This window comes from Bombus fervidus, chromosome 11, assembly GCF_041682495.2.
Source record: "Bombus fervidus isolate BK054 chromosome 11, iyBomFerv1, whole genome shotgun sequence".
Classification (NCBI taxonomy): Eukaryota; Metazoa; Arthropoda; class Insecta; order Hymenoptera; family Apidae; genus Bombus; species Bombus fervidus.
Genome location: NC_091527.1, coordinates 7,967,013 through 7,987,597, shown reverse-complemented (window position 1 = coordinate 7,987,597; position 20,585 = coordinate 7,967,013). Strand labels below are relative to the sequence as shown.

The 20,585-nt window shown below is 32.0% G+C and overlaps 4 protein-coding genes and 1 pseudogene across 7 annotated transcripts; 4 read left to right on the top strand and 1 right to left on the bottom strand.

Moving 5' to 3' along the window:
* The first annotated feature begins 622 nt into the window (after positions 1-622).
* Positions 623-5,069, top strand: Dh31 (diuretic hormone class 2). Its single transcript, XM_072013337.1, has 4 exons — positions 623-761; positions 3,050-3,154; positions 3,796-3,888; positions 4,002-5,069. Exons 2-4 carry the CDS (start codon positions 3,069-3,071, stop codon positions 4,132-4,134), a joined length of 312 nt encoding a protein of 103 aa, XP_071869438.1. The 5' UTR covers positions 623-761; positions 3,050-3,068; the 3' UTR covers positions 4,135-5,069.
* Positions 5,070-6,185: 1,116 nt separating this feature from the next.
* Positions 6,186-8,836, top strand: LOC139992474 (lysosomal acid phosphatase-like). The gene is made up of 7 exons (XM_072013336.1): positions 6,186-6,316; positions 6,521-6,676; positions 6,773-6,868; positions 7,046-7,285; positions 7,374-7,680; positions 7,799-8,010; positions 8,131-8,836. The coding sequence occupies exons 2-7, from the start codon at positions 6,581-6,583 to the stop codon at positions 8,275-8,277; spliced, it is 1,098 nt and encodes a 365-aa protein (XP_071869437.1). The 5' UTR covers positions 6,186-6,316; positions 6,521-6,580; the 3' UTR covers positions 8,278-8,836.
* LOC139992473 (EH domain-containing protein 3-like) lies at positions 8,559-14,656 on the top strand. Of its 2 annotated transcripts, none has more exons than XM_072013335.1 (7): positions 8,559-8,694; positions 10,580-11,090; positions 11,167-11,480; positions 11,669-11,777; positions 11,890-12,208; positions 12,609-12,779; positions 12,974-14,656. In XM_072013335.1, exons 2-7 carry the CDS (start codon positions 10,605-10,607, stop codon positions 13,177-13,179), a joined length of 1,605 nt encoding a protein of 534 aa, XP_071869436.1. In that variant the 5' UTR covers positions 8,559-8,694; positions 10,580-10,604; the 3' UTR covers positions 13,180-14,656. The 2 variants fall into 2 exon arrangements, with proteins under 2 accessions (XP_071869436.1, XP_071869435.1); XM_072013334.1 differs by lacking the exon at positions 8,559-8,694 and adding an exon at positions 9,938-10,280.
* A 1,038-nt stretch (positions 14,657-15,694) lies between these two features.
* Positions 15,695-20,391, bottom strand: LOC139992472 (uncharacterized). Of its 3 annotated transcripts, XM_072013332.1 has the most exons (12): positions 20,228-20,391; positions 19,990-20,130; positions 19,843-19,902; positions 19,702-19,767; positions 19,519-19,601; positions 19,268-19,406; positions 18,900-19,194; positions 18,734-18,836; positions 18,405-18,668; positions 16,481-16,802; positions 16,064-16,407; positions 15,695-15,973 (listed from the first exon to the last, which is right to left on the bottom strand). In XM_072013332.1, exons 2-12 carry the CDS (start codon positions 20,003-20,005, stop codon positions 15,734-15,736), a joined length of 1,932 nt encoding a protein of 643 aa, XP_071869433.1. In that variant the 5' UTR covers positions 20,006-20,130; positions 20,228-20,391; the 3' UTR covers positions 15,695-15,733. The 3 variants fall into 3 exon arrangements, with proteins under 3 accessions (XP_071869433.1, XP_071869432.1, XP_071869434.1); XM_072013331.1 differs by having other exon boundaries at positions 19,990-20,391; XM_072013333.1 differs by lacking the exons at positions 19,519-19,601; positions 19,990-20,130; positions 20,228-20,391 and having other exon boundaries at positions 19,843-19,906.
* On the top strand, positions 17,236-18,349 carry LOC139992313 (uncharacterized; annotated as a pseudogene).
* Positions 20,392-20,585: the final 194 nt, after the last annotated feature.

Genomic DNA, 20,585 nt, shown 5'->3' with positions numbered 1-20,585 from the left:
TTTCATAGAGTAGTAAACAGTAGCGGCAATAAAATGGTAAGCTTAATGGACGAAACTCGCTCCAGTTGTGTATTCCTCTACGTCCAAGGAGTTGTTATCGATGAATCAAACGTGACTAACGACCAATCAGATGGTATTTTCTTCCCTGACTTTCCTGTTTTCTTTCAAAAAGACTCGAATCGATTCATTGAACCTTTTACATTTATTTAACATTTTATATAACATAATACGATTACATGTACAAGACACGTATCGCAATATTCTTCGAACGCTATGAAACCTTTGCGAGTTTGGTACACGAGGCGATTCAACTTGTGACTTTTGCTTGTTCTGCTTGCTCTGAAAACAAAGGGGAGAAAAAAAAACCAAAAGAAGAAGGAAAAAAGGAGAAACAGAAAGAAAGAAAGAGAACGAAGAAGAATGGTTGATTCGGCGATAGTAGTGCGCGCGGTTGAGTTCGCGTTACGCTCGTTGGTGGTTAGCGGAACGATATACGAGAATCGAGGGTAGGAAGCTCGGACGGGGTAGTACAGGGATCCGTTTGATTGGTCGAGGAAAGTCTTTAGGGGTACTATGGGGTGGGGATGGGGATGGAAATGGGGGATGAAACAAGTTCCGTAAAGCCGCGGACTTATATAAACCGCGAGGAGCAGAGTCGAATTCGCAGAGCGGGATTCTCCGTCGTCGAAGAAACAATCTAGCTAACAATCTATCTAAGAACAACTGTACCGGTGTTTGTTCGTTTATCGTACCCCAATAAGGTAAGTGCAACTACCTAGTTCAACATTAGCTTCTTCCTTTGTTCCTTCTTTTCTTCTCTTTTTTCTTCGATTGTTCGTTTATGTTAACACGAGATTAAATACGCGTGTCCGTTTTATCAACTGACTCTGCACACTTCCCTTTGGCCTTTCTTACACTTGTACGCGGCGTAAACGAATCGCAAAGTATACGGAAATTTTTAGTTTTCAACAAAAGAAAAAAACGAACGGAAAAGAAAAGATCGGTATCGATACATAATATCAGACATATTATAGAGAAAATAAATGTACGAAGAACGAATTTCATCAGGAACTACAATTCTGCTGATCATTCGCTCTACGAATATTTTCTATTCATATAAATCTCGTAATCATTCCATTGTGGAAACGACGCGTTTCTAAACTGAAAAAATTGCCAACTCCGTTGCGTTTAAATAGAATACGGTTTCCTCCTTTTGTCATCCCCGTTTAACAAATCTTTCGCATTTATAATTCCTACTCTTTTTTTTCTGCTTCATCTATTTTCCTCCTTGTACCTCCACTGTCTCCGACCACTATCCAACCATTGTTTCTCTTCTTCTCTGTCATTTCTCGGGTTTTCCTATTATTCGATTTTTATGCACACTTCGAACCGAACTCGAAATTAGAATAAGTACGTGAGTGAATTCGCTAAAACGAAACCTCCACGTTGCAATGATTATCGAAATAAACACACGAAGAAATATTCAGTTTCACATAATAAATTCTTTCGATGTTCGAATGAAAGTAATTCGCGACACGTTCGATCTATTCGTTTCACGATGCAAAAATTAAGCGGTACGCCGACAGGTAATTTGACTTGTTGCTCCATTCTTTTCGTGACATCGAGCCATTGCATTCGCGATAAACGTCTCTCCTTCTTCATAAACAAATTAATAGACTGAAAAAAAACAATCGAGTTTATGGCAAACGGGTACCGTGATATTTTCTCCAATTTACAGCCGTTCGATTTGTCATTTACTCTCAAATAGCAATCTACACGATATTTCCACTTCTCGAATCTTAGTTGGATAAGGAAAACGATACGCGCAGCTGTTCTTCGTGGTTGAATTTTCATGGCTGAACGAACGCGATTCACCCTGTTGCGAGTGTACCGCGCTGCTTAGTCGTCGGAGAACGGAAAACGGAAAGAGGAAAGCGGAAAGCGGAAAATGAAAAGCAGAAAATAGAAAGCGGAAATCGGAATACGGGGTATAAAAAAAAACAGAATTGCGAAATACGTAGCATGAAAGGTGGCAAAAAATAGAAAAAAACGAAAGAGGCGAAAGTAATTGCTACAATTCTTTTAATTTCTCGTTATCTGCGCATCCCTTTATCTCACTTCTTTTTTTATTTTCATTTTTCTCGAAATCCAATATTTTGTTTCGATTTTTCCCGGCTTAAACAAGTTCCAATACGGTGGGTTGGATAGTTCTTTTAGAATCCCACAGAGAATTGTCATATTTAAACATTTGAAAATGTTTGTGTATTCGAGTATCGAGTTGTTCTTAACGAATGTAAGTACACGCGTGAAAACGTATCGTCAACATCAATTATCGGAAGCGCTGAATCCAATTATCCTGTGTTACGGCCATTCGGCACGCTGAAAGCAACTCGTGATTGCCTTCCAATAAAATACTAATTGAACGAACATCGATACTAAGAGAAATTGGAAAGCGTCGCTGTAATCTGAAGCGTGCCATAAACTTTCGGGTATTTGTTTCAATGAAAATACAATTTCTTTGGACCTTACAAGCTTCGAATAATCCCAATCACTGCTTACAACACATTTTAAGGATAAAAGACATACATATGTATACATATATGTGCATATATGTATATGTAACGTTTCGCAAATGAACCTTTTTAATGTTACGATAGTATGCTGCTGTATGGAGCTGTCTGTTGAGAATCGTAAGAATTACAATGCAGAGACCTGCTCGAAAAGTTTGCCACGATCGCTCTTTCCTTCCTAGTGTTCCTTCTTAGATTGTGGCTTGAATAGTTTGTTAGTCGCTATAGCCGCAGAGTGCGCCCACCTTTCCCTCTTCAGTAGTTTGGAAAAAGAAAAATAGTAAAGACTAAGGACTTTACGCTTTCTCTTCTCTTTCTTTTTCTTCTTTCTTTTCCTTATTTTTCCTTTAGTTTATATTCATCGGCACGTATCAACGTTCCAACTGGAGTTCTAACTGAAATTCCAACTCGAAAAACGTATATTTTGATCAATTTTGAATGAATCAATTAATATTACAATGAAACCACTTCATTTTCAGATTTGAAAAAATTTCGAGAATGCATCAAAGGATGGTATCGTTCTATATGCTGTTGGTGGTTATGGCTCTTTTCGTATCTTCGAACCTCTCGACGAATGCCGCGCCGTAAGTCTCTCATCTCTGGCAATCAATTTATTCAGTTTTTCCTATAAACTTGGTTGGTCGATCGATCTTTCGTAGTATCGCTAGTCGAAATATATTGAGGCGAAAACGGATGTATGATACGGCACGGAACTACGCTAGACAAGATGAGACGAGATGAAACAAGAGATACTGCAAAATGCGCGATTCATAGCAGAACAATATAGATAGAAACATGAATAAGCACAGTCGTATAATGTGTCTAAGAAACAGAGAAAAAGAGATACGCATACACAAGGTGAACGAAAGACGCATCTGGCAGTGTCAGAAAGTTTAACCCAGTTTCATTTGACGAGGTGTCGTTTAATGAGAGGAAACGGTTCTTCCGTCTATCTAAAAGTAAAGAGACTGCCATTGTTATGTCTTTCTGTTCCACTGTTATAGAGTATCGCGTATGCGTGTATAACCCAGAATGGAAAAGTTATAAATTCGATAGTTGAACGTCGTTAAATGAAATGAGAATGCCGCGAACAATTTGAGCGAAAAAAACTTGGTCGTGTACCTAATGAAAATCATTGTTAGCTTTATGCAAAGTAAAGCTCTCAATGTTTCACAACTAGGCGCAAATGCTTTTGTTAAAAGACATTGACACTTCTACATTATAGACAACAAGGTTACTGGGAGGAAGATCCGGAAGCTCTAATGGAAATAATTAGTCGGCTTGGTCACACCATGATACGTAATCCAGAGCTTGAAAAGTGAGTGAAAAGTAGCCATTTTTACAAAGTTAATACCAGTGCAATACATACATATTTGGAATTTATTGTAAAAGTTTCGTACTCTAATCATCATCCTTGGCTTCTTTTTACAGTAACAAACGGGGACTGGACTTAGGTTTGAATCGCGGATTCAGCGGATCTCAAGCTGCAAAACATTTGATGGGATTAGCAGCAGCGAATTACGCCGGAGGACCTGGCCGACGACGTCGTTCCGAACAGCCCTAAATTCAAAAACGTACTGGTTCGCTTGATTAATCTCATTTCGACTTTAAGCTCTAACGTCATAAATGATTACTTGCACGGGCTCGTTCGTTCGTTCGTTCGTTCGTTCGTTTCTTTTCTTACCTATGCCCCTGTTGTAAGATGATCCTGCAATCCGACAAATTTTGGCTGCTTTAGCCCTTATCAATTAGTAAATTAATCTTGAGTCAAATCGATTTCTCTTTTAAATTATCGTTCGTGCGTACAATCAATCATTTCTATCTCAGATCTCTCGCGTATACGCGGTATATTGAAAATTTTTGTTCATAAAACATATTGTTGCTTCTTTTTCCTCCGTTTCTTTCTTCTTTAAAATTTAAAACATCAAGACAGTTAAATGTCCGTTACATTCTAGTCATTGTTCTAGTCATAAAGTTATTCCATTCATATTTACGTACCAGAGTGCGTATTCCTGCGTTTACAAACATATATACGAATATGTGGAAAGAATAGTAAAATAATACGACAAACCTACCCATCGGCGATACGATATACATATAACACAATCAAGCGTTAAAATAGAAACCAACAATAATTATTGGAAACGCACAAGTTTAAATGGTCAACTATGAATTCTTTAATTTATCTTTCAATCTATTAATTTTCGATCGTGTCACTTATAGATTCGCTTAAACCGACATCTGTCGTCATTAAAATTTAATATCTATGTACCGACAGTTTCATCCGTTAAATTGTAGCCGATCGTGCATCTATTTTGCATTCGTAAACTGATATCAATACCTGTCGTACATGCAGCTTAAATACTTGTACATTGTATCTATTTTGTTTTCAACTAATTACATACATCATATTGTATTTTCGAACGAATGCTATTCGACTATTAGCGTGTCAATACGCTGTTTTATGTAAGATTAACGAAAATAAATCCAATACATATACCTTTCGTTTCTACATTACCTTTGCTATTATCTTTTCCTTATTCTCCCGCTTCTCTCTTTTCCCTTCCTTCTTTTATCATAAACAAAAGAATGCAAGGATTCCGTTAAATCAACCGGAAAAACTAATACAGAAAGTAGACAAATAAAGTATTTACTAGGATCTTGAAACATTGCTATAGTAGTTGCCTTTCACTCATTTTATCCAAAATATCCTCCTCCCTGGTAGCGCATTTCCCGCCATTTCGGTACACGTGTCGAGAACATATATTACACCATGACTAAGAATATCAAGATATCTTTTTTAATGAATACAAGCTTTAGACTTTTATGGGTCTATAAGCCACATTAACACTATATTAATAATATAACAACAATATCAAGACACAAAAATAGTGAGCTTAGAACTAAAAATCCGAGTGATTGCACAATTTGTAATACTAGACCTTAACCTAGTGCTCAGTCTTAGTTTTAAATCTAGCTTCATTTCTAACCTGTGCCTTTTGATTTGTAGGTTGATGTTCTGATATAGTTGTTGCAGAATGTAATTTTATCAACGCACCAATTAGATGACAGTATGAATATAAATCATTCCTCCAGAGCATGCCTTGCAAATATGCAAAAACACATACATATCATAAAATCACACAGAATTTCCTCCATCAGTACCAACTGAACAAAATATAGATTAGAAATGAAGTCACACTATCACCTATTAATGGGCAAAGAATATTATGACTTGTCACTTATAGATAAATATGAATATCTTATGACTACCATCATCCCATGACTACAACTATTGCAGGAAATAACTCCAGAAAAAAATCCCACAAAGACCAGGAATTCTATCAATAGTGGGACTCTAAATGCAGCAGAGAGGTCAGGAAGAGAAAAGCATCCTTTAAAAAATGGACACACACTCTTCGTAATAAATTGGATCAACTACAAAAAACAAGCGGTAGTAATCAGAAAATTTCTCTTTATTTTTAAAAAGAAATAAAGAAAGACAAGGCTTCAGGGACTTTACAATAAATCACAATACCGGATTATATAATCGTGGTCTAAAATGTCGAAATACGACTCATGATGTATCAACGATACGAGCGCACTCTAGTGTTTATATGTCATACGATCTTTATGATGGAATACATAGAAATCAGAACGAAGTACTGATACTGCTGATATTTCTACTTGTACCCATACGCGCATTTAAAGAAACTGTGTATTGTTACAAGAAACTCTCTACTTATGTACGTAATTATGTATTTACTAATTGGAAGACATCGCGTGCGTTTCCGCCAAGCAGTAGATTCCTATATTTCATCTTTGTATATCATTCATGTCTTCCAATAACGTTGTTTTCCTTTCTTCGTTCTTCTATACGTGCACAATGCACGCACACGTACTTTTATGTATCATGCGATATACGTATCATTTTTTCTTACATATCATAGATATATACAGAGCTGATATGATATGATAACAACAGACGGGACAAATGTCAACGAAATAAGATGAGTGTTCGCGTATCGATTTTTATTTTGATACTCACTCTCGGTATCAGTTTTATACTGTTAGCTCCACAAAATTCCGTACGACAGGTGATATTTGTAAGTATATGTATTGTTTTTTAATATACACTTTTTGTAATACAGTAATCGGCATACCTTCCTCTTATGATTATTAATCTGTTAATGACTTGGCAGGTTTTTCGACATGGAGATCGTACTCCTACCGAAAGTTACCCAAACGATCCGTATCGGGACTATAAATGGCAAGGGGGCTGGGGAGCTTTAACCAAGGTTTAACAATTTCCAAATCTGTTTTTTATAAATCGATAACCGTTTATTATTATTTATTATCATAAGTGGAATGTTATTGAAAATGCATGCTACCCAATACGTCGATATCACATAAATAAGTTTTCAATGTATACAAACATTATACATAATCATATAATTATTCGATCTCATGCACAGGAAGGTATGGTACGAATGTACAATATTGGTCAGTGGATTCGTAATGAATACGGCTCAATAATTGGCAACAAGTATGAGAGCGGTTTGTCTTTGACACAAAGTACTTACGCGGATCGGTGCATAATGTCTGCTCAAGTTTTATTAGCTGCTTTATATCCACCAAACACAGAGGAAATATTTGTGCCAGGATTAATGTGGCACCCTGTTCCTGTTCATTCCACTCCTAGACATTTGGATAAGGTATACATATCGTACGCCAGAAAAATGTTTTTGATATTAAAACAGATAGAGAGAGGAAGAAAGATAAAACAACAATCACAATTTTCAGACAATCGTAGTTAAGGCTCCCTGCCCACGATTAGAGAAAGCTTTGAAAGAAGCGTACGCAAATGAATCTAAACGTCCAGAATCTCCATCAGCCGAATATTTTCAAGAACTTTCCAATTATACCGCAAAAAATATCTCGACAATCACCGATGTTGAATTTTTGTACAATATTTTGGAAATCGAGGAACGTAATGGCTTAAAATTACCTGAATGGACAAACAAATACTACAATCAGCATATGCGTGAAATTGCAGCCCGTAGCTTAGCTATATTTACAAGCAATACATTACAACAACGACTTCGAGGAGGTACACATATATGAATATCTATATCTTATAACAATTATGATCAAGAAACATTCTTATCTTATTATTAAACATTCTTATCTTATTATAGTTATTCGCTTATATAAATAATATTTTTTAGGCCCGTTTCTGAAAGAAATTTTGGAGCGTTTACACGCTTTTAATGATGGTCAAGATACAAGACGTACGTATCTTTATTCTGCTCATGACATAACTCTCGTTAATTTATTAAGGACCATGGGATTTACAAATGAATACTTTAAACCTGATTACGGCTCGACGCTTATTTTCGAACTGCATGTTGCATCCAATTCTGCGGACACAGAACTGAAGGTATTATATATTTCCTACTGAAAAAAATCATTTCTAATCTAGTTAATATTTGTTTTGTCTAATCCATTTTCATATTTTTTTCCTTCCTCTTTTTTATTTTTTCTTTTTATTCTTTTATAGTTAATGTATCTAAATGATACAGAAAAAATGACATTGTATCATATGAATATACCAAAGTGTGGCACCCCTTGTCGACTAAAAACCTTAACCAAATTATGGAAGGACGTGCTTCCTGAGAACTGGGACGATGAATGTCTACTCTTATGAGTCTCTCCTATTAATACACAAAATATATATCTATCTATCTACAATTGATTATACTCGATAATTTATCTTGCAAGAAAAAAGTCAAAATTCTCGATTCTCATATACGTCCGTGATAGTGATAATGCATATAGCCGTAAAACAAAGTATACTGTATCATACGAATCAATTCTAATTCGAGCGAAGCTGGTTAAGATTACTAAATTGGCATAAAATCGTTTAACCAGGATGTGTCCGCGTTGCTTATGCAACGAGTGACACTGAATGTTTTGCATGTTTCGTTACGCAATACGAGAACGATTATTTCAAGCACTCTTTCCGTTGAATTCAAATACTCAAATGGAAGATATGCGTGAATGCGTCAATTAAATGGCATCGAGATCGTACCGTATCGACCGATATACCTAGTAACTCTAGTATGTAAGTAATTACTTCTTTAAATTCATGCACATATGCATACGTATCATTGAACGGTCGAATTTTCCCTACCTACTGGTCACTAATCACAATTATTTCGCATATGTACATCTACATACTATTTTACAGATAAATAAATGGACACAATATTTTTATATTAATATTCAATTTGTATATATGTACATATAATTCCATTGTTCTATTTATATATATTTATGTGACACGATATTATTTTTTACCAAATATCGCTGTTGGTATTATGTTAAATCGAAAAATAATTCACAACAATGAAATGTTAACAATTATTTGAACGAAATGATTCGGAAAATAAATTATTATTAATTATTTGACTAGCAATGAAATTACATTACCTTACATTAGCTTTTTTCTTTTTTATCTATAATTATTTTCTTTTTTTATGGATAGATAAGTAAGTGGATAAGTAATCGAATAGATATACACGTATGTATGTATGTATGTATGTAACGTATCATAGATGGAATATGACCGACCTCGACTAACAGTGACGTGTAACAGTGCGCTCATTTCGAGATAAAGCTAAACACATGCGTGACTCTTAATGTAGACAGTATGCGTATCTTTTCTTAGTACGCAACTTTACAGAAATACATACGTAAATCATTCATTGCCAGGAAAAGGATTCCTTACTTCTATAAAAGAGAAAGGCTCCAAATATCATGCACTTTTAAATTCATTGATTGATACCTACTTGAAATATTTTAATAAATCCCTATATATATTTATACCTATATTTTAATAAGTATCTACCTTAAATATAAATTATTCTTTCAATTATATTTGAAATTTTCGATTGATAGTCTCCATATTATTTGCTCATCTTAATTTATATAATATATTTTCAATTTAATTAATTTCGAACGATTCAAGATAATTTGATCTGTTGAAATTGACTACTCTCAACTATATACATATAAATATATATTCAGTAGATTTAATTATATACAATAATCATTGTAAATATTTGTATAACCTTTTTCCCATTTATCAAATCTATGTATTTATTGACAATACTCTGTCGAAAAAGAAACATTTACCAAAAGAAAAGAACAAAGGTGCCACATATAAGAAATAGGAAAAGGAGAAAGATAGAAATATGTAAGAAAGAAAAAAGGATGAAAGAATAAAAAGGAACGCAGAGAAAAGAGAGGGATAATAAACTAGAGTACTAGAGAATGGAAGGAGGTATATAGTAATTATGAGATGCGCAGTCGCGGTATCGATATAGAATTGTTCGCGACGTGGTCTGTTGAGTAGTCGCGCGTAATCGCCGGTTGTTTTCTTACAATTAACGTGTTCGAGCGATACACATTTCCTGTTTCGATCGATCATTTCGTGCTTCAGAAATAGAATTAAATTGTTAAGTTTTTCGAGATTAAATTTTTTGTAGAATACTTAATACGTTGACAAGCAGTATTCTAGTTACGTTCCAACACATACATATAAATTACATATGGGCTGGTAAACGTCGTGCTGTCGTGCCGTATGATAGTGTCAGTGTTGAGTACGCCTGTCATTACTTGTGTGTTTTATTGAAATCAGAACAGGAGGTTAGATTTATTTTATGTTATTTTCTCAAATTTTCATCATTCTTTCGCCTTTCCTTATTTATTTTCATTATAAGTATATATACGATACATATAATATCTACTTAAATTATTCAAAATAGGAGAGAAGAAGAAGGATATTCGTAATTGTTGTGTTAAAGTTGTGAATCAACATCAAATCTGTATTAAGATTATGATTTTGTTTGGCAAAGAAAAAACGATCGAAGTCATATGAACATAACATTGTTTAGTCATACGTGACTTTTTACAATAATGATTATAATATATTGTTATATTTGCAGAACCATCTTTTGACTAATATACGAAATGTTTAGCTGGTTAAGCCGAGTAGAAAGCGGAAAACAGGATCTCTTTGAAAATGTTGCTGATGGCCTTAAAAAAATATACAAGTCTAAATTATTGCCACTTGAGCAGCATTACCAATTTCAAGATTTTCATTCGCCTCAACTTGATGATCCAGATTTTGATGCAAAACCCATGATCCTTTTGGTGGGTCAATACTCTACTGGAAAAACTACTTTCATCAAGTATTTGCTAGAACGAGACTTTCCTGGAATAAGAATCGGACCTGAACCAACAACAGATCGCTTCATTGCAGTTATGTACAATGAGAATGAGCGTGTGATCCCTGGAAATGCTTTAGTTGTTGATCCAAACAAACAGTTTCGTCCTCTTTCCAAATTTGGGAATGCTTTTCTTAATAGATTTCAATGTTCTACTGTTGCGTCTCCTGTTCTGAAAGGCATATCTATAGTCGATACACCTGGTATCCTATCAGGCGAGAAACAAAGGGTATGGATCTCTGCAAACTTCTATTTGCAAATCAAGCTTGTATATTTAATTAAAAAACCAGTTTTTCTTATGTTAGGTTGACAGAGGTTATGATTTTACTGGTGTTATGGAATGGTTTGCTGAACGAGTAGACAGAATCATTCTACTGTTTGACGCACATAAGCTTGACATCTCTGATGAATTCAGAAGATTAATTGAAGCATTACGCGGTCATGATGATAAAATTAGAATTGTACTCAATAAAGCTGATATGATCGATCATCAACAACTCATGAGAGTATACGGAGCATTGATGTGGTCCTTGGGAAAAGTTTTACAAACTCCCGAAGTAGCTAGGGTATATATTGGTTCATTTTGGGATCAACCTTTAAGATATGATGTAAATAAACGGTGAGTTGTCTTTATTTTCCCATATTTTTACTTTATACGAATACTACATTATCTGTTATGTTATTGCAACATAAGCATTTTTTACTTATTATATAAAGCCATTATATGGTTTACACTTTGTGTTATAAAAACTTGTATAGCTCTGTATCTTTTATCATTTCACATTTTCTTCTTTCCTTTCTTTTTAGGCTATTTGAAGACGAGGAACAAGATTTATTCAAAGATATGCAATCGTTACCTAGAAACGCGGCACTTAGAAAGCTCAACGACTTGATTAAACGTGCACGGTTAGCAAAGGTAAGGAAACAAAAATTACAGCCTATTGATTACCGCACCCTATTACTAATCGATCGATATCGGCTATACTGTTTCAACAAACGATAAAATCTAACGATATGTTGACTTATAGGTGCATGCTTATATAATCAGTGCTTTAAGAAAAGATATGCCTAGTGTGTTCGGTAAAGATACCAAAAAGAAAGAACTTATCAAAAATTTGGGCCAAATTTATGATCAAATACAAAGGGAACAACAAATTTCACCTGGTGACTTTCCAGATTTGAAAAAGATGCAAGAATCTTTAGCTCATCATGATTTTAGTAAATTTAACACTTTGAAGCCTAAACTCTTAGAAGTAGTTGATAATATGCTGGTTAAAGATATTGCCCAACTCATGAGTATGATCCCTCATGAAGAAATCGGCACAACATCAGATTCACTCGTTAAAGGTATCTTTCCATATTTATATCTTTTATCTTTGTTACAGTTATATGACTCACAAAAATATATACCGGACTGGAAGACAAATACATAAACGTTTATAATCTATTTATTAATTTTTTAAGTTCGTATGATCTAATTATTTTTCAGTAAATAAACGGTTTTCTGAAACCATTCCATTCAGTATGACCAAATGTTAACTTACATGCTCAGAAAATAGGGATGAACGGGACTATTATTTTCTTGACTTTTTATATTTATTCATCATATTTTTTTATTTTCCACATACTATTTTAGAAGAAAATAAGATTCTATGAAAATCAAATTTTCCTTTCTTTTGTTGTCTTTTTTGATATTCAAATAATATGATACAAATTTTACGAAGTTGCATGATATTTTGTATGATAGGCGGTGCATTCGAAGGCGTGGAAGATCAAGTGAGTCCATTCGGATATAAACGAGGTGAGGGTATCGATGCTGGCGCAGGTGAACCAGAATGGATTGTCAATAAGGAAAGATATAAATACAATTTAATGTTTGAAAAACTCGGTCCATGTGATGGAAAAATCACAGGAGCAGGTAAATTCTTATTACATATAATGTATTAACTCTTATGCTTAAAGTTCAACTAGACTTCTGATTATATGACGCTTTTGTTTTAAGCGAAATAGTTGAAGCTTGAAGCAATATAAATTATTTTCGTATTATATGATATTCTTACCTTTTTCTTATTTTCTATTATTAATAATATCCATTTTGAATCACATTTTCAGCGGCAAAATCGGAAATGGTAAAATCAAAATTACCAAACAATGTACTTGGCAGAATTTGGAAGTTATCTGATATCGACAAAGATGGATTTTTGGACTCCGAAGAATTTGCTTTAGCAATGCATTTGATTCATGTAAAACTCGAAGGTTACGATCTACCTGCAGAATTACCAGATCATTTGGTACCACCGTCGAAGCGAGATACATAATTTAGCTTCAGTATTGTATTCATCTTTTGTGTCAGTTTACTAATATGTTTGATGTACATATGTTTGGTACATATTTGATGCGCACATTATACGACTATATTTATTAATTCGCTAACACAGCATCGCCAAACACATCAATCAATGTTGCTATAATATATTTCTTAAATATTCGAAAGAGTACGCGATATTCACGTATTTTTTTTTCAATAAATATCTTTATATCACACTCGGGTATGCATGGTTTTTGTCTAATTAAAATGTGAAAATGTCAGAGACAAAATAAAGAATACCGACAGTTTTTATTATAGAAAGGAAAAAGCAACATAACAAATCGGTTTTCTTTAATTTATAATACAAGTTATCTTTCACAAATTGCCTATTCGGTATTCTCAAAGTATACTACGTACCCTTTCGAGCTAAGCTTTCTATGTTTAAAACTCTTGGATTTTTAATAATCTTTTAAATCTAAATTATATTTATATTCTTCTTTTATTTCCTTTAATGTCACATCAAAAATTAACGTTAGATTACTACGCAATAAAACGTTACAATAATTTGGATATATTCAACTACATATAAACACTCAACGAGTGAACGAACGAACGAATGAATGAATGAATGTGTATTTGTACACGTGTGTGTAATATATTTCTCTCCTGTTCGAATACAGTTGTTGATAACAATATTATTGTTATTGTTATTATTACTATTATTATTATCGTTATCTTTAAAAAAAAGTGCTTAAGTTCATTGCCACTCTATATATATATTACATATAATAACATATATTATATATAATATATAAATAATCAACTTTAATTTTCTAAATATATATAGAACAGGAAAAATGTATAAGAATACAGATTATGTATTTCCTAATCATATAGCTACGCGTACAAGAAGTACGCGATAAAGCAAATGCAATATTTATTTAACAAACATGTTAATCTGTAATCAAACACAAACTCGAGTACTATTCTATAGTATAAACACAAAGTTCCATGAAAAGGAAGCGTGAGATATGTAACAATGAAACATACATACCTAGAAAAATGTATAATATTGAATCATTTTATACACGTTTCGACGTTTCACTTATTCTTCACTTGTGCAATATGTGCTTTTGGTAAGGATTACAGATTTTAATATAAATGTAATATCATTATGTGCAATCGAACAATAATATAAGTATGTTATATTTTTAAAAAGAGAAAGTATTTAAATAAATTTTTTAATAGATCATATTTAAGTAATTTGACGGTGTAACATGAGAAATAGTAATATTTCAAGAAATTAAATAATGTTCTTTGTTAGCACTGCCACCGCGTTTAATGCATCTTTTTCTGTAGTATTTAAAAGAAATATTCTCATCCGATATCTTTCTTGTACTTTACGACAAAATGATATTAATGGAAAGAAAATTATTTTTTATAATATTCTGCATGACAAAATAAATATGTATAATCGACTAAAAATATCCGAAGCGTTCTTTTCTGAATAATATATGTATATGAGAAAGTAAACATTATGGTGACTAACAACGAGAAATGCATTAAATAAAATAATATTATTTTTCACGAAATATAATTAACATGATGACTACCCATTGCTTATATGTACTTATATATTCCTGACCAGTTCAAGAATTCACCTTATAGTCTGAAAAATTTGATTTTTAAATTTTTTCATGAAAGATTAGTTTCACCGTATCACCGCTAGGTGATTACAGTGATATATGGTCCACAGACTGAACGATTTTTAAATTTGTTTATAACTTATAACTGTAGTAGTAACAGTGTGTGATATTTAGTTTGATTGACAGATCGAAATACGCGGTAAATTGTAATTGTAATGACTCATTAATAAACAAATGAATTACATTAAATTAATTAAAAATAAATTGCACATTAAACATAATATTATGTAACAATATACATTATTTATTGTTATATTAATATACAACTATATATACGTGTATATATATATATATATCATAACATAACTTTATATTTGTTAAAGTGATTTAGAAGAATAATTAATTCATAATTGCTTGTTTCTTTAATGTACAAATAATGTAACGTGATAAATTAACCTCTATTCTTTTACTTGACTTTTATGTATACAGGTTGACAAATATGTTGGTAATCCCATTTAGCCGGCCCATTCAATATTTAGTAACAATATTTTTGATAAATAAATTCTTATAAGATAGGTATCTAGAGCAGTACATAACTATATTTTGTAAATAATGTATATTATACAAAAAATAATTGCTCTAAAATAAAATGCATCAATAGATTCAACTACATATTAATGTGTGACAACAATTATTAATGGATATATATTATTAAAGAATCAAAAAGATTAAACCTAAACAAAATGTTTGAATTTTTTATCCACATAAAAAAGTAAATGTATAAAAAAGACATTAATTATCTTTTTCATAATTTGAAAAGAAAAAATGCAACGACTAAGTTTTGTTAATATTAGGAGAAAAAAATAAACACTTCATATGTAAATAGAAACTTAGTTAATAATTATTTCTTTGTCATAACTATAAATTTGCTTCCTTTGAAAGTTTCAAAATATGTACAATTACGTCATCTATTGTCTTTCTTGTTAAAAGAGATTTTACCATATTATCTTCTATAACAACCATAAATAAACACTTTATATTTTCCCTTAATCTTTCATCAAAAGGTAATCTACATTCTGATGTTAATGGTTCATGCCCACATCGTCTAATTACAGCTTGTACAATATCTTCAATAGGGGCATCAGGCCAACCAAAGAGCTGTAAAATACATACATATAAACATGTATTAAATAATATTTGATGTAATACAATTGTTATAGTTATAAATACTATTATTGTGATTTATACCTGAAGAGTATCATCATCAATTAATATTTTCAAAAGATCAGCTATGGCTTTTAACAATTCTTCAGTGGAAAATTGAGTAGACTCTCCTTTCTTTGTTTTCTCTGCAGCAACTGTTGCAATGTTATATAATTGTATTTGTAAATTCCTTTTTTCGACTTCATCCATTACTTCTTCTAATAGATCACGGTGTTTTGCTTTAATGTGCCTCATTAAACAATCTTGACGTATGAAAACTCTATTACATTCAACACAAGATTGTGGTGGTTCTCGTCTATGAGTATTTAAATGAGCTTGTAAGGAAGATTTTGTAGAAAAAGCTTTTGTACATTTATCACATTTATATGCTGTAACAAAGAGAATATTGTTTAATTAAAGTTCACAAAAATTATAATGTCAAAATTATAACGATTCCATTACCTTTAACTCCTGTATGAAGTATTACATGTTTAACAAGATCTTCTTTTCTTATAAATTTCTTTTCACACATTTGACATGCAAATGGGGTGGCTCCTTCATGAACAAATTTTTTGTGAACATTTAACCGAGCTTTTCTACTAAATGCTTTCCCGCATACCTCACAGTAAAAACCATTTTCACCAGTGTGATGAAATATATGTGCTCTCAATTGAGCAGCCTGAATAAATGATTTAGAGCAATATTGACAAACATGAGGCTTTTCACCAGTATGAGTTCTTTGGTGACGATTTAAAGTTTCCCGAGCAGCAAACTTTTTTTGACACTAAAATAATTCGAAAATCAATTAATATATCGCATATATTTTTAGACTGTTAAAATTAATTAATATACTACCTACAATATAAATTAAAGTTCTAATTATATAAAGTACAACATTGTAAATTGTACATAATCTGTAATAAAAACTTACACTAATTTTCCTGTATATAGTGCTTGCTTGTAATAAAAAAATTATATGAAGAGATTAACATTACAAATCTACTAGAATTTATACAGAGTGGGGCATTTAAAACAGGTCACCTAAATAACTTGCTTGTTTTTGAAGATAAAAGAAAATGCATTAGGCCAGACTTACTTGGTATGGAGGGACTTAATCTGATATTACTAATTTTTCTATAGGTGGGAGCATCAAGGAGATACAAAGATCAACTCCGATTTTTTAAATGGAATAATATGGTTTCTTATTTCCTTCTTACTTAAATACTTCTTGTATTCTTCTTATATCTTTGTATATTTTGCGAATACTTCATATTAACAAATTTCACCTGTTCTACATTTCACTTGATCAACAATTAAGTGAAAATAATTTTCAAAAACGTTTACAATTTTGTGAATGGGACTTATGAAAACTGCAAGGCAATGAAATGTTCTTGAGTAAAATTTTGTTTACAGATGAGACCACATTTACAAACCACGAAGCAGTTAACTATCACAACATGCACTACTGGTCAGTAGATAATCCACGATGGCTGAAAGAAGTGGACAAACAGAGATATTGATCTATAAACGTCTGATGCGACCTTTTTTATAGTAAAGTAATTGGTTCTTACTTTATTGATGCCACGCTAAATAGTCGTAAATACAAGAGAATTTCAGAAGACATTTTGTCAGAATTGTTAAAAGACATTTCATTGTATATATGACAATTCATGTGGTTCCAATAAGGCGAATGTTCTGCTTACTCAGCATGAAATGTTATTGAATTTCTGGACAGAAAATTTGGAGATCGTTGGATTGGTCAATCAGAAAGTAACAAATGGCTGGCAAGACCCCTAGATCTTTATTTCTGAAGAAAATTAAAGGAAGAAGTATGCCACAAAAAACCAACAATCAAACTTGGGATGCAAGAACATATAAAAAGAACTTGCTCTATAATAGATACAAATGAAATTTGTCAGGCAGTGCCATCAGTATTGCAATGTTTTAGACTATGTATCCATGTTCAAGTTTGTCATTTTAAACACTTGTACTAGCATTAAGTATGTATATAACATGTTGTATGTAAATCATTGAAGTAATCGAAGAGTGCTCTGAGACAACCTATTTTCTATTGAAGTTGACCTTGGGTAACCTTGAATGACCTTCATAATACTCTATCAATTATAAATAAGAAACCATACTATTGCATTTAAAAAAACAGAATTGATCTTCATATCTCCTTGATGCCTCCACCTATAAAAAAAATTAGTACTATCAGATTATGAGCCTCTTGATATCAAGTTTGGCTTAATACATTTTCTTCTATCTTCACAAACAAGCAAGTTATTCAGGTGACCTGTTTTAAATGCCCCACTCTGTATAATAAGATAATATCAATCACAAAAGAAACGTAACTTGTTAAAATTGAATTTCATTCAAAACTTACATATTGGCATTCAAATGGTTTTTCTCCTGTATGTACACGTCTATGTTTCTTTAATGCAAGAGAAGATAGAAAAGACTTTGGACATAAATCGCATTGAACTGGTCGTTCTCCTGTGTGTACACGTTCGTGAATTAACAATTGTTGGTTAGTAAAAAATTCCTTAGGACAATATCTACAAGGTTTCTTTTGTCTTTGAGGAGTTCCAGCGTGAGTTCGTAAATGTTCACGTAAATTATCCTTCCGCGTGAAAATCTTTTGGCAAACCTATTAACATATACAATTAGTCTCGAACTCTGTTTTGCTAATTAAATATTATACATAAAACTTACTTGACAACTATATGTATTAAGAATATTTCCATGACATCCAGATTGCATTATATGGCGATTTAAATGATACATTCGTGAAAAATAAGTATCGCATGGCTCACATCTAAAACATTTTAAATTATACTATTTAATGAAATATTCGTCCTAATAGTAAATGTACACTTACCTGAAAATTTTTTTATCAGCATGAGTAGTATAACGATGTTTGTTTAATGACTTCCTATCACGAAATGATTGTCCACAATCTTTGCAGGTACATGAATCACACTGCCAATGAATTACCACAATGTGTCTTTCTAAAGATGATTTCTTTTTAAATGATAGGTTACAGTGTTGACATTTAAATTCACCTCCACTGTGCGCAGTGCTTAAATCTTCAGCACAGCAATGACATTGTGTATCAGGTACAGGTATAATTATTGGCTTATCATTATAATTTTTTTGATTATTGGAACTGTCATCTGAAATGGTCATTTTCCTTATCTAAAGTTTTTTCTTTGAAATATGTTTGACAAAATTCTATATAATATATACCTTCCACATTGGAATTATTAATATAGTCTGGATTATTATCTTTCTCCTCATCATCTGACTCATAATTCTCAAGACTCCTTAACTGCAAAATGTTGGAATCATCTTCTTCTCTACATATGTCTAAATGTTCCTTTAGCATCTACCGAAATAAATAATTTTGTCAAAATATATTGCAAATTACATTTTACAATTAAGTAATTTTTAATATTTCTACTATTAATAATAATGTCAAAATAAAGTTAAAATCTTACATCTTGTGATTGAAAGATACGATGACATGTAACACATTCATAATCTGTTATAATTTGTATAATTTGACCGTCATGAGCAATAACTGAAAAGCATAATAAAAAAAAGGCTATAATAAATAAAAAAAAAGAATATATCGCAAAAACAGCAAACAGTAAGTAAAAAATTATCTCTAGTTTGTATACCTGTTGTGTCAGTGGATTCTCCTTGTTCAGCAGACATTATAATAGTTTCTTGTACGTTTTCTGGATCTATAAAAATCACATATCAATGTTATAGTAACTATTAAAAATTTCTGTATATCATAGACTATATATTACAATTACCAAATAAATTTTCTAGCGCTGTATCTTCTAAGAACACTGCATCCTCAACTTTCACGATTTCTATAACAGAAATGACGCGTATCATATGCTACGTACTAACTAACATACGAAGTACATTATTTTCATTGGAGAACTACGGATACCTACCCATTATTTCTTCCATCACTTTTATTCTTGATAATTAGACCACAAGGCAATTGTTTGCGTTATTCGTAAATTAAATATTTTTCTGCAATTGTAGTTCACGATTAAGAACTGAATATATAAATTACAGTATTACTCTAGCACCTGTATTCACATTAATTTAACACTAGTAATTTTGATTAAAAATTATTGAGAAGGAACAGAAAAATACAATCGAAATTGTTGACAATCTTTCAATTACTTTTACACTACAAGCTTCTTAGTCACTTCTACCTGCCCCTGAAGAAATAATCCCTTTAAGCCCAAACGCACATCAAAATGGCCTATGTCAAGGGGCACACAGTATATATTTTTAATTAACATACTTCCTATAGTTATTTGTAAATCTAAGTTAACAGTAGTTTTAACATACAATTATGTTTTTCTGAAAGTGAAATTAATTTATTATTTATTTAAGGAAAATGAAAAGATAATAATTATTGCATAATATTTAAAGATAGATAATTATCAAATACTCGATGCGGTTAACGTTATTGAAAGTACAATAATTATTAAATTAAATGTCGATTAAATAAAATGTACGTACAAATTTTATATAT

What these genes read in the sequence shown, in the direction of transcription:
- Dh31 (XM_072013337.1), top strand. Translation starts at nt 3,069, where the DNA reads ATGCATCAAAGGATGGTATCGTTCTATATGCTGTTGGTGGTTATGGCT. An exon ending in CTCTCGACGAATGCCGCGCC is followed by an intron (nt 3,155 to 3,795) that starts GTAAGTCTCTCA and finishes TCTACATTATAG; the next exon opens with ACAACAAGGTTACTGGGAGG. An exon ending in CGTAATCCAGAGCTTGAAAA is followed by an intron (nt 3,889 to 4,001) that starts GTGAGTGAAAAG and finishes TTCTTTTTACAG; the next exon opens with TAACAAACGGGGACTGGACT.
- LOC139992472 (XM_072013331.1), bottom strand. An exon ending in GTATCTTTCAATCACAAGAT is followed by an intron (nt 19,407 to 19,518) that starts GTAAGATTTTAA and finishes TTATTTCGGTAG; the next exon opens with ATGCTAAAGGAACATTTAGA. An exon ending in GCTGATAAAAAAATTTTCAG is followed by an intron (nt 18,837 to 18,899) that starts GTAAGTGTACAT and finishes AAAATGTTTTAG; the next exon opens with ATGTGAGCCATGCGATACTT.
- LOC139992473 (XM_072013335.1), top strand. Translation starts at nt 10,605, where the DNA reads ATGTTTAGCTGGTTAAGCCGAGTAGAAAGCGGAAAACAGGATCTCTTT. An exon ending in AGATATGATGTAAATAAACG is followed by an intron (nt 11,481 to 11,668) that starts GTGAGTTGTCTT and finishes CTTTCTTTTTAG; the next exon opens with GCTATTTGAAGACGAGGAAC. An exon ending in ATCAGATTCACTCGTTAAAG is followed by an intron (nt 12,209 to 12,608) that starts GTATCTTTCCAT and finishes TTTGTATGATAG; the next exon opens with GCGGTGCATTCGAAGGCGTG.
- LOC139992474 (XM_072013336.1), top strand. Translation starts at nt 6,581, where the DNA reads ATGAGTGTTCGCGTATCGATTTTTATTTTGATACTCACTCTCGGTATC. An exon ending in CTCCTAGACATTTGGATAAG is followed by an intron (nt 7,286 to 7,373) that starts GTATACATATCG and finishes CACAATTTTCAG; the next exon opens with ACAATCGTAGTTAAGGCTCC. An exon ending in CTGCGGACACAGAACTGAAG is followed by an intron (nt 8,011 to 8,130) that starts GTATTATATATT and finishes ATTCTTTTATAG; the next exon opens with TTAATGTATCTAAATGATAC.